This window comes from Electrona antarctica (genome assembly GCF_951216825.1).
Source record: "Electrona antarctica genome assembly, chromosome: 9".
NCBI lineage: Eukaryota > Metazoa > Chordata > Actinopteri > Myctophiformes > Myctophidae > Electrona > Electrona antarctica.
Genome location: NC_136790.1, coordinates 15,528,938 through 15,540,333, shown reverse-complemented (window position 1 = coordinate 15,540,333; position 11,396 = coordinate 15,528,938). Strand labels below are relative to the sequence as shown.

General features: G+C 44.5%; 1 protein-coding gene across 2 annotated transcripts in view; it reads right to left on the bottom strand.

The window, feature by feature from the left end:
* Positions 1-6,421: 6,421 nt before the first annotated feature.
* Positions 6,422-11,396, bottom strand: part of grm2a (glutamate receptor, metabotropic 2a) — a 48,098-nt gene continuing 43,123 nt past the window's right edge. For both annotated transcript variants that reach the window (XM_079510070.1, XM_079510071.1), the window contains exons 5-6: positions 8,251-8,428; positions 6,422-6,821 (exon numbers count right to left, since the gene is read on the bottom strand). In XM_079510070.1, the coding sequence (XP_079366196.1) occupies positions 6,751-6,821; positions 8,251-8,428 (249 nt within the window). In that variant the 3' untranslated portion in view covers positions 6,422-6,750. The remainder of the gene's footprint in view (positions 6,822-8,250; positions 8,429-11,396) is intronic.

Below are 11,396 nucleotides of genomic sequence, written 5' to 3'. Positions count from 1 at the left end.
AAATAGCAGACCTACAAGCTCGTAGCGCGCCACTCGGTGGCGCGCTATGAGCTTGTAGATCTGCTATTTTTCAATAGCTAAATTATAACAATGCTTAAAACACCAAAAGGGGTTCCCGCCCAAAATGGTTTAAGGTTATTGTAGCAGTCAATTTATATTGGGGGTCGGGAGGGGGTGGGGCGGGGGTCCCGAGACATTGCCAAAGCATTTCCGGGGGTCCCCGGCCAAAAACGTTGAGAACCCCTGCTATAAACTATAGGATTGATCTCAAGTTACGTGCGATATAAATAAAATGTATTATTATTATATCAGTCCTTGTTGGTTCATATGGTCTTTTGTTTCGTCTTTCACTTTATGGGTGAGAGTTATCTCAGTTCACCTGCATTCACCACTTAAAGGTTCATGAAACACTTTGTAGTTTGTTTTCAAGTTCAGGTTTGAAACTATGGATGGGAGCCGGGGAAAAACAGGGCAGACAACACAGCTCCAGCTAATCAAATTAATAATGGGTTGTTAAATGTACTTACTGTAGCAGTGTCAAGACTAGAGCTGGTCAAATATGCTTGCACATACCCAGTTCCCACTAGCCATTATTAATTTGGGGGTGGCTATAGATGGATACATAATACTTCCATTACACTTGTAGACTTGAACCATAAACCTCTAGCTAACTAAATCTAATGTTAAACAAATCAACATGAACTGATGCTAACTTCAAGTCAGATGACATCAACTAACCTTGGCCTACACCGTGAATTCCAGTCAAACAGGGACTTAAACACAGAACAGGTAATACAGTAGGTTAATAGTGAACAACCCTGTGAGTGTGTGTGTGTGTGTGTGTGTGTGTGTGTGTGTGTGTGTGTGTGTGTGTGTGTGTGTGTGTGTGTGTGTGTGTGTGTGTGTGTGTGTGTGTGTGTGCGTGCGTGCGTGCGTGCGTGCGTGCGTGCGTGCGTGCGTGCGTGCGTGCGTGCGTGCGTGCGTGCATTCCCCTCCAGTCACCTCACTGCTTCCGCAAATACGACATTCTCTTCTTTCCTGATCCTTTTCACATTGTCTTCCTTAACTCTCGCGTTGCTCCGGCATGCTGGTTTTCTTGATAGTTGCGGCAGGTTATTGCTGTTCACACTGCCTTCTCTTGCATTCTTCCCATATATCCCACCACACTTCCACACTTACTTAAAAATGAATCAAAATCTGAAGTCATTATATTGACCCCTCCTGCCCCAACACACAAATAGTTGACAATCTCACTTCAAATCTCGGGGCCCTTCCAAAAAGTAAGAAAAAAAGAAATAAGCCCCGGACACCTTGGTGTCATGATTGACCCAGAGATGTATTTAGACAGGGTGAGTGGTTCAGTCCTTTGTCCAGCTGAGACAACTATAAAAGGTCAGCAAACACAGCTGATACAAAGAAAGCAGGAAGTGAAGAAAGCATGAAAGATCGTGAGAGACCCAACTCATAACCTCAGCACCTGCTTCAAGGTTATGCCCTCGGGTAGGAGATATGGCGCCTCTAAATTCAAAAAGGCAAAGGGCAGTGCCACACACATTATGAGTGTTTCATTGTGTGGAGTGAGACTTTGCTTTCTTTTAAATAGCTTTTCCAATTTAGAATTGTTTTACTGGTGCTTTGCTGGGTGTTTTATTGTATTTGTGTAGTTATGCATTGTCCTGAATGTATGCATTGACCTGAGCAAAACAATTTTCTAATCTAATCTAATCTAATCTAAAACTCATCAAATGTTGTACATACAGTACTGATTTACTAAACTCCTTCTTCTCTTCTCTGAGTCGTGTCATTTCATTTGTCTGGCCTCGTATAGCTTATACTTTACTACATTCCTTCTTCCTTGGCTTTCATTTAGGTCGGAACCAAATTATCTTACTCAAGTCCTCACATCATCCCTCTGCTGTTTTGACCTACATTCTATGATTACTGTCCACTCCTTGTTACTCTCTCTTAAGTCTCATTGATCTGATTACCCCACTTGTCCGGTTATGAACCTAACTAGTTCCTATACCGCATGTGGATCACTTTTGGGTCACTGCTCTCATTCCAAACATGTATCTTTCTTCTGTATTTACATTCTGGGCTAGACATACCATTTTTCCTTTTGTCGTCATACCTTCTCTTACTCTCCTCATTTTGAACTTCACGGCCCAACTCTCTGTGATGAGGTGTGAGATCACATTTGGGCACATTTGGGCAAGTGGCTATGGCTGAATGTAGGCCAAGGAGTGTTTTTCGTGCAAAAGTAATGCTTGGAATGGATTCAGAATGTGAAAACCCCCTAGTTTGACATGTCACATGCTATTTAAAGCATTATGAAATATGATGTATGATGATAAGAAATAGATGCCTCCATTGGCCGCTGCAGTTCGTCGGAGCCATGTGTGTCAACGGGAGGGCGGAACCTTTATATATGTCTATGGGCGGAACAATTTACACTCTGGGTGCGGAAGTGTGCCGGAAGTGTGGAAGGCACGCGACGCTACGTGACGCTGCCACTCAAGTGACACGCGTCGTGCTTCCGCTTCGCAAGGAATCTCTGGAAAGAGGCGTCTACCTTTATATGTCTATGGAATGGAAGAAGGGGGGTGGAGAGTAGAGGAAAGATGGGTTGGCCGACCTTTGAGGGACTGTCCAACCCGACCTATACCGGCTTCACTGACTGTCCAACCCGACCTATACCGGCTTCACTGACTGTCCAACCCGACCGACCTATACCGGCTTCACTGACTGTCCAACCCGACCTATACCGGCTTCACTGACTGTCCAACCCGACCGACCTATACCGGCTTCACTGACTGTCCAACCCGACCTATACCGGCTTCACTGACTGTCCAACCCGACCTATACCGGCTTCACTGACTGTCCAACCCGACCTATACCGGCTTCACTGACTGTCCAACCCGACCTATACCGGCTTCACTGACTGTCCAACCCGACCTATACCGGCTTCACTGACTGTCCAACCCGACCTAGACCGGCTTCACTGACTGTCCAACCCGACCTATACCGGCTTCACTGACTGTCCAACCCGACCTATACCGGCTTCACTGACTGTCCAACCCGACCTATACCGGCTTCACTGACTGTCCAACCCGACCTATACCGGCTTCACTGACTGTCCAACCCGACCTATACCGGCTTCACTGACTGTCCAACCCGACCTATACCGGCTTCACTGACTGTCCAACCCGACCTATACCGGCTTCACGGATTGGCCGACCTTTGCCTGATGTTTGTGCCACTAGCTGCACCGATATAAACGATAACGTGTGCGATGACTTAAATTCCTTTACAGAGAGATTCAACCAAGAGAGATGTTCCGGTGGACTGTTCACCTGAACGCGGTTCAATATGGATACAGTGATCAAAACGTTGCTGTGGCGGTGGGGGACAACGTGTATTCCTTTGTGTGCAATAGGTGGAACCAGATTGTCGTTTACGTCTTAAACACAGCGTCTTTGAGCTGGAATAGGTTGGCAACCGGGAGAGGATCTATCGTGAATAAGGATTATTCCGGGAACTGGTGCTTCAAAGCTGTCCTGGTAGAAGATGTCATCTATTTATTGGATTTGCGCCGCGACATGCTTTATGCGTTAGATGTCGACAACCGCAGATGGTTCGAGCCCAGGACTTCAGGGGCCGTTCCAGAAATGAAGCAAGCACACTACTGTGCCTGTGCCTTGGGGAAGGTCATGTTTATCTATGGAGGACACAGACGGCTGACTGGATACAATAATGGCCTGCACAAGTTGGACACCACTACAATGGTCTGGTCTCTAATTGACACTACCGGAACTCCACCAGGTCCACCACTATGGTGGCACCACTCTGCCACCATAATCGGGACAAAGATGTTTGTATTTTGGGGCGAGAGGCGCCAGGACAACAACCTCAGAGTATTTGACCCGGAGACGAACCACTGGTTGAGCTCTACTTCTGCTTCCAAGCTTCCAAGACATCATTCAGCCATTGTCCACAATGAAGAGCTGTACACATTTGATTCAAGTTATTCAAATTATATGTTAGGGATATGGAACCACATGTGGAAATTCAACCCAGAGGGCTTCTCCTGGAAGGAGGTTCAGACCCTCGGAAACTGCCCGTCCCAGAATCTCCCACCGTGCTGTTGCATGGTGGGAGATCGTGTCATCTTCTTTGATAATGAACACCTGTTCATCTTAGACCTGAATCCTAGTCTCAAGACCTTGTGCAAGCTGGCGGTTATTCACAACGGTCTGGAGCAGTCAGGACTCCCGCACAACGTCAGGTGGGAACTGACAGCCATGGAAAACAAACCACCAGAACACCAGATAGCTAGAAAAGTAGTAACTAAATGCATATTGAAGATATAAGTGAGGGCAGAAGGGTGAAGACGCTAAAAGTGATTGGCCGGAATTACTTTTGATGATTTGATTGGCTGAGCACGGAATGTGATGTATGATGATGTATGATAAGAGCGTCCCTCACTTCACACAAGTGTGATCTTTTTTATTTTGTTTTCAACCGGGGCTGCCCGCACACCTTCCCTGGCCTTATCTAACTATAAATGAACCACGTCTCTGTCTGTCTGTGTACGGTTGTAATCTGTTTGCCCCACCGTCTTCAAATTCGACACCCCCACTGGGAGTGCAGTGCCCGGTGTAGAGTCGGTCAGACCCACGGTTATCCAGAACCGCCACAAAAGGGCCTCTGGACGGGGCCCCTCCCTGCCCATGGTCCATATAATATGGAGCTGGCCTGTTATGATATCACACTACACAATACAAAAAATAAAATAAAAATCACACCCGTGTGAACTGAGTGGTGCAGTGACGTCACACACTAACCATAGCAACCATGCTCACCATGCGTGGGGCCACGTACAGGTACACACATACACACATACACAGGTACATACAGACAAAGCTGGTTGTTGGAGTGGTTTGCAACTTTGCATCACTCAAAAAACATTACGGTCACCAAAATGGTACCAAAATCTGGCTCGGCCCCTGGTCTAATTATAACTGAGTGATTGATTCCTCTCAATGAGAATGTGCCTTAGTTCTGGCTAATAAAGGGTAATATTGAATTACCCTACTCTATATCGTTTATGCCAATGTATGATGTCACAGTTGGGAGAAAGAGGAAATGACTTTATCAAATTCAGCTATGTTACTTTATTATATAAGGCCATTGTGACAGTGACAGAGTCATATTCCTAAGTCTTTCTTATAGGAATATTGTGTCTACTCTCAACTGTGTAATATTGCAAGGTGAAGTTCAAGTAGGCTACCTACAGGTCCTTACATGGCTGGAAGCTCAGTCTGGTGTGCTGATGTCCTGCTGACGTCCTGCGCTGTTTTGGTTTGACCAACCTATACAGAGCCTTGCTGTTGTAGGTGGAGCATATCTGAGATAGTAGTTAAAGTAGCCATCTCATGAAGTTAAAAGACAAAAATAAACCTTCCATGTGGGGAGTATTTGAGTATTCACAACAGCCACATTGTTGCGATACAAATTCATACAATTGAGGAGTTTTGGCAGTAGAGGAAGACTCTACCGGTAATTCTTGAGGGTGGAGATGAAACAGACTTCGGCTAGTCGAATGATTTAATTTTTAACCATTGACCCTGTAATCAAGCTCCCTTCTGAAAATGTCACGTACTGTACCCACCACTGTCACAGAGCTAAGTACTGATGATTTCTTGTAGAATAAGACCACACATTGGCCAGAAGATGGCAGCGTTAGGTCACATTTGGACATATTTGGGACAGCTTTGGTGAATTTCATCCAGTATTAGCAGATGTTTAATATTTGGGACTACTTCATTGTCTCTCATTGCACAAAACTAATACTGTCCACTAAGATGTTTAATATTAGGAATAAATTGTTTACTCCAGCGTCTAGCACAGGGGTTCTCAACATGGGTGTCACGACCCCTCGGGGGGTTGCCAAATTATTTTGGGGGGGTCCCCAGATTATTTTTTATTTACTTTTTGCAACTGGAAAATGGAATTTAAGAGTTTACATAGTACATGCATAAACCTTCCTTAATGATTCTATCTTTTCAGTATGTATTTATGATGTATTTTCTTAATTGTATAAAGTAACAATTTAGTCATGTTACTTACAATCAACAGCTTTCCTGATCCACAAAAGGCTTCTAAAAATAAGTGTTAAACAGTTTGAAATAACATCAGCATGGATATTGTGGTTGAAAATCAGATTTGTGTTTACTTTGATTACTAGTGTGTGCAAGTATTTAACAGTGTAGCTGATCACTTAAATATTTACTATGAGTTCCACATAGTCCACTAAGGTACTTGACAGAATAGTCAATAAGCCCGCTCATTTTAATATTAATAAAAATCACATTTTCTTTATTTACATAAATTACAAGAAAGCACAAACTGGTTCACCAAATCTACATTAAAAACATCCTGTATATATTACATTTAACAGATTTACTATAATTTACTCCATGTTCGCAAGTAGAATCTTTAATAAAAAAATGGGCTAGATGGAACGTCATTGGCATTTCTTTTCAAACTCGCTACTAGTCAAAGAAGACAAAGAATCAGGACATTTTGTACTCACAGCACTTATAGAGGACAACACAATCAGGATGACCTTCTGCGTGACCTCTTTTAATAATCAGAAACACCTGATTCTGGACTAGTGATTAATTATGCAGAATAACTCTGTTTACAATGCTTGGCAGAGGAACTGGAGACTAGGAACCCTTCTGATCTTCACAAGGAGGACGTCGTGGAATCCACCACTTCTCGTCCGTTGCACACTGTCGGAACAACTGAGGCTGACGCTGCAAAAGACAAGCAAAATACAAAGATACTCAATAATACTTTTAGGCCTGGGCCGTGGCTCAGCGGTCCAGGCACCTTGGCCGGTAGGCCGAGTCTGGCAGTGTGCCGCGGGCTCGACTCCCGATCCTGACGGCCCTTACTGCATGTCACTCCCCCGTCTCTCTCCCCCATTTCCTGTCAGCCTACTGTCTGTCCCTCTATAAAAAATATAAAATAAAGGTGAAAGCCGCAAAAAAACCCAATAATAATACTTTTAGGAATATACATTTTATGTGGTGTGAGTGGAAACTGAATTCCTAATGTCGGCAGTGTTAAGCCCTAACCACACCAAAGGGTCGAGACGGTTTTAGACGGTCCGCAGGCTAATTAGTGTCAATTTGGGGGTCCTTGACATGAAAAGGTTTGGGAACCACTGACCTATTGAACATCCCCACACAGTACGTGGACGTAATGTGACGATCAGTGGGGGAAAGTAACCAAGTACATTTTCCTAAGTAGGCCTACTGTAGGTTTTTTTGGTTGGTTTCTTTTGGGGTAGGCTATTTGTACTTTACTTGAGTATTTTCTATAGGCCTACACATTTCGGCCATTTGAAAATAGCCCATCTACAAGCTCACAATGCGTCGCATTTCAATAGAGGGTATGCGCATGCTTAAAGTGAATGGCACATCGAGTGGCAAAGCAACATGCAAAGTGAGTTTAACATTGTTTAACGTTGTTTAATGCAATCAGACAGGACTTTTCTGTTTGGATGCATGCGTTTCAAGGCCAGAAAATAGTTTTTTGCCACTCAGTAGGCATTCCTGCATAACTTCCGGGTTTGATGATGATGTCACACGCATACCCTCTATAGAGCTGCTATTTTCAGAAGAAAGAAAACATTGGAAAAAAAACTTGAAACAGGACATCCAATGAGTACTTTCTAATGTTGGTACTTGAAGTACATTTTGATACTTTGACAATGTTTGTGTTTACATGCACCCTCAAAGCTGGACATAGGAGGGCCTAGCGCCCCTCAAAAATCGGAGTACTTTTCCTACCACTGACTGGTGACGATAACGACAGAAATGTTGTACAGTTGGGTGCCACCGATATTGTCCCTTATCATTTGACCCATTTAGGCCTGACCTCAAAATTTTAAAAAAATCCTTCTAAATCCTCTGTTTTCTGAAATAAATATTTTCACGATTTTTCAAAAATAGCAGACCTACAAGCTCGTAGCGCGCCACTCTGTGGCGCGCTATGAGCTTGTAGATCTGCTATTTTTCAATAGCTAAATTATAACATAATGTTTAAAACACCAAAAGGGGTTCCCGCCCAAAATGGGTTAACTGTCCTTTTGCGCAGATCACGCAAACCTCAGCAAAAAGAAAAGGACAATATCGATGGCCTCCAACTGTACATTGTGTTAGTCGGTATAGGTTGTACCTTGAGAGAAGCTGGAGCCGGGGGCAGTGTTGACGCTGAAGCGGGTGGTGGCCACTCGGAGTGTGCTGACGTTCTTCTGGGGCTGGAACAGGATGACGTGGACCTTGGGGGCAAAGAGGCATCCCAGCACCACAGAGCCACTCAGACTGACGGAGATACACATGGTGGTCGTCTGCACCTGGTGGTGTTATGAACAACAAGAGAGAGAGATGGAAAGATGACTCACCTCACCTCACCCGATATAGCCTATAGTACAACCACCTTCATGAACAAAAGGCATATTTTATGTTTGTTGGGACTTGGGGTAGTATCTTTGTGGTAAAGGTTTGTTTTTCTCTGAGTGAACGTGTGGAGCAGTTATTAATTTACTCCACTGGTTTTCTTTCTTTTTGAGGGGCGCTAGCCCCTTCTATAAACAGCTTTTGTCCCCACACGTCTCAATATTTGCCATTGACAATGAATGGAGAAATGACGTTAGAATTCGGCTAAATATGACGTAAATTAAACATCAAAACATTACAACACAAGGGAATATTTATACGTCATATGTAAATGAGAAAATCAACTAACCAATCACAGGCAACAGGCATTCTGATTGGCCAGTATGAGATGATGCATGATGATGTATGATAATAAGAGCTGATAATTCCGCTAAATATGACGTAAATTAAACATCAAAACATTAAACGCGAGCAAATCGGCTAACCAATCACATGTTGGTGAGAGCGCTTGGCCAATAAGGGACCACCTTATGTACCTTATGTAGCAATGTCTAATGTCCGCTAACATAACACGATGACAAGAGCGCCCTCATTTCACACGGGTGTGATTTTTATTCAGCTATTAGTGTAGATTTTCATCTTACACAAACATTAAATTCCCATTGACATTGAATGGAGAATTTACGTCATATGTATACGTCGTCTACATATGACCATTCGAGCAAATCGGCTATTTTCATCCTACACAAACATTTAATTCCCATTGACAATGAATGGATAATTTACGTCATAATATGTAGACGAGCAAATCGTCTGTTTTCGTCCTACACATTGTCCCATTGACAATGAATGGATGATGTACGATGATAAGAGCACCCCTCACTTCACGTGGGTGTGATGTTTAATACAGAAAATAAGCTAAATCAGGTATAAAGTAAAGAAGGAAGCGATCAGTTAAGGATTGTGTGGCCCCCGAAGCAGCATCCAAGAGAGGTGTAAATTATCTGTTTATTTGACTGGTAGTCAATATTGCCAAGCCTTCTTTCATTGAATCCGCCCGCACACCTTGATATATGTGCCACCAGGACGGTGTTTTATTTTTCAGATACACCCCCGTTTTGTTTTTGCTCACTCTATAACCCAGTATCGCATGATGATGGGTGGCAGGTGCATTTTCCAACCGTCCCATTTAGGCACAGCAGGTTTCTGCTATTCCTTTGAATGCTAATGATGGTATTAACATGAGGTTGGCACCGACTATTGGGCAGTTGAGTGGACACATTGTTGTTTTATGCAAGCTTATTATTGTAAATTTATCTCTCTACCAGGCTGGAGCCGGGTATAAACCAACCCGGTCGCAGCATGAACTCGTATTGTCATTGTTTGGTCTTTTGCTGACCGGTCGTCTGTCGCCCAAGCGCTGGGTGGATGGATGGATGGATGGATGGATGGATGGAATTTTATTTTGTCATTGGACACAAGTGTACAACGAAATTAATCTGTTGGCATTAATCCAAATGCAATACAAGAGGGTAATCATAATGCAAAAGTTGTTAGTATTGGCAAGAGTAAAAACAGTAAGAAAAATACAGTTTATGTACAGTCAGTAGGAGTTCATATTGTCCTGGGGGGGGGGGGGGGGGGCAGATTATCATTTGGTTAAAGAGTTCAAGAGAATAATGACTGAGGGGAAGAAGCTGTTTCTGGATCTGGTGGTTGAGGTCTTGAGGATCTGGTGGTTGAGGTCTTGAGGATCTGGTGGTTGAGGTCTTGAGGATCTGGTGGTTGAGGTCTTGAGGATCTGGTGGTTGAGGTCTTGAGGATCTGGTGGTTGAGGTCTTGAGGATCTGGTGGTTGAGGTCTTGAGGATCTGGTGGTTGAGGTCTTGAGGATCTGGTGGTTGAGGTCTTGAAGATCTGGTGGTTGAGGTCTTGAGGATCTGGTGGTTGAGGTCTTGAGGATCTGGTGGTTGAGGTCTTGAGGATCTGGTGGTTGAGGTCTTGAGGATCTGGTGGTTGAGGTCTTGAGGATCTGGTGGTTGAGGTCTTGAGGATCTGGTGGTTGAGGTCTTGAGGATCTGGTGGTTGAGGTCTTGAGGATCTGGTGGTTGAGGTCTTGAGGATCTGGTGGTTGAGGTCTTGAGGATCTGGTGGTTGAGGTCTTGAAGATCTGGTGGTTGAGGTCTTGAGGATCTGGTGGTTGAGGTCTTGAGGATCTGGTGGTTGAGGTCTTGAGGATCTGGTGGTTGAGGTCTTGAGGATCTGGTGGTTGAGGTCTTGAGGATCTGGTGGTTGAGGTCTTGAGGATCTGGTGGTTGAGGTCTTGAGGATCTGGTGGTTGAGGTCTTGAGGATCTGGTGGTTGAGGTCTTGAGGATCTGGTGGTTGAGGTCTTGAGGATCTGGTGGTTGAGGTCTTGAGGATCTGGTGGTTGAGGTCTTGAGGATCTGGTGGTTGAGGTCTTGAGGCATCTATTCTGTAGCCCTTTGGCCTCTGTGAATGGGAGGGGTGGAACAGTCTGTTGTTGGGGGGGTCCGTGGGTGTTCAGCAGAAACCAAGGAGTGGATGAGAGCTAATCAGCGTCTGCGCTCATGCAGGGCCCTGTGATCTTATAGTCAGCGGAGATGCAGGGAGAAAACGTACGTCTCTCTCTCTCTCTCTCTCTCTCCCCCCTTTTCACTTGATTTTATCCCTTTTGCGATATCATACACCCTGTCGCACTGCATGCCCTGTGCCCTGTCACGCCACGTGTCAGTTATTGGATTGGGACTGAGATCCAAAAGAAAGAAACAATACCTTGAGTGTGACATTTCTTCACGGCGCCTGGAGACAGGGTAAGATGTGAAGGTATAAAGGTTTCGTGTGCCCTTTATGACCTCAGCAACGCCAGGCAGGCACACATGGGGCCACACACACACACATGGGGC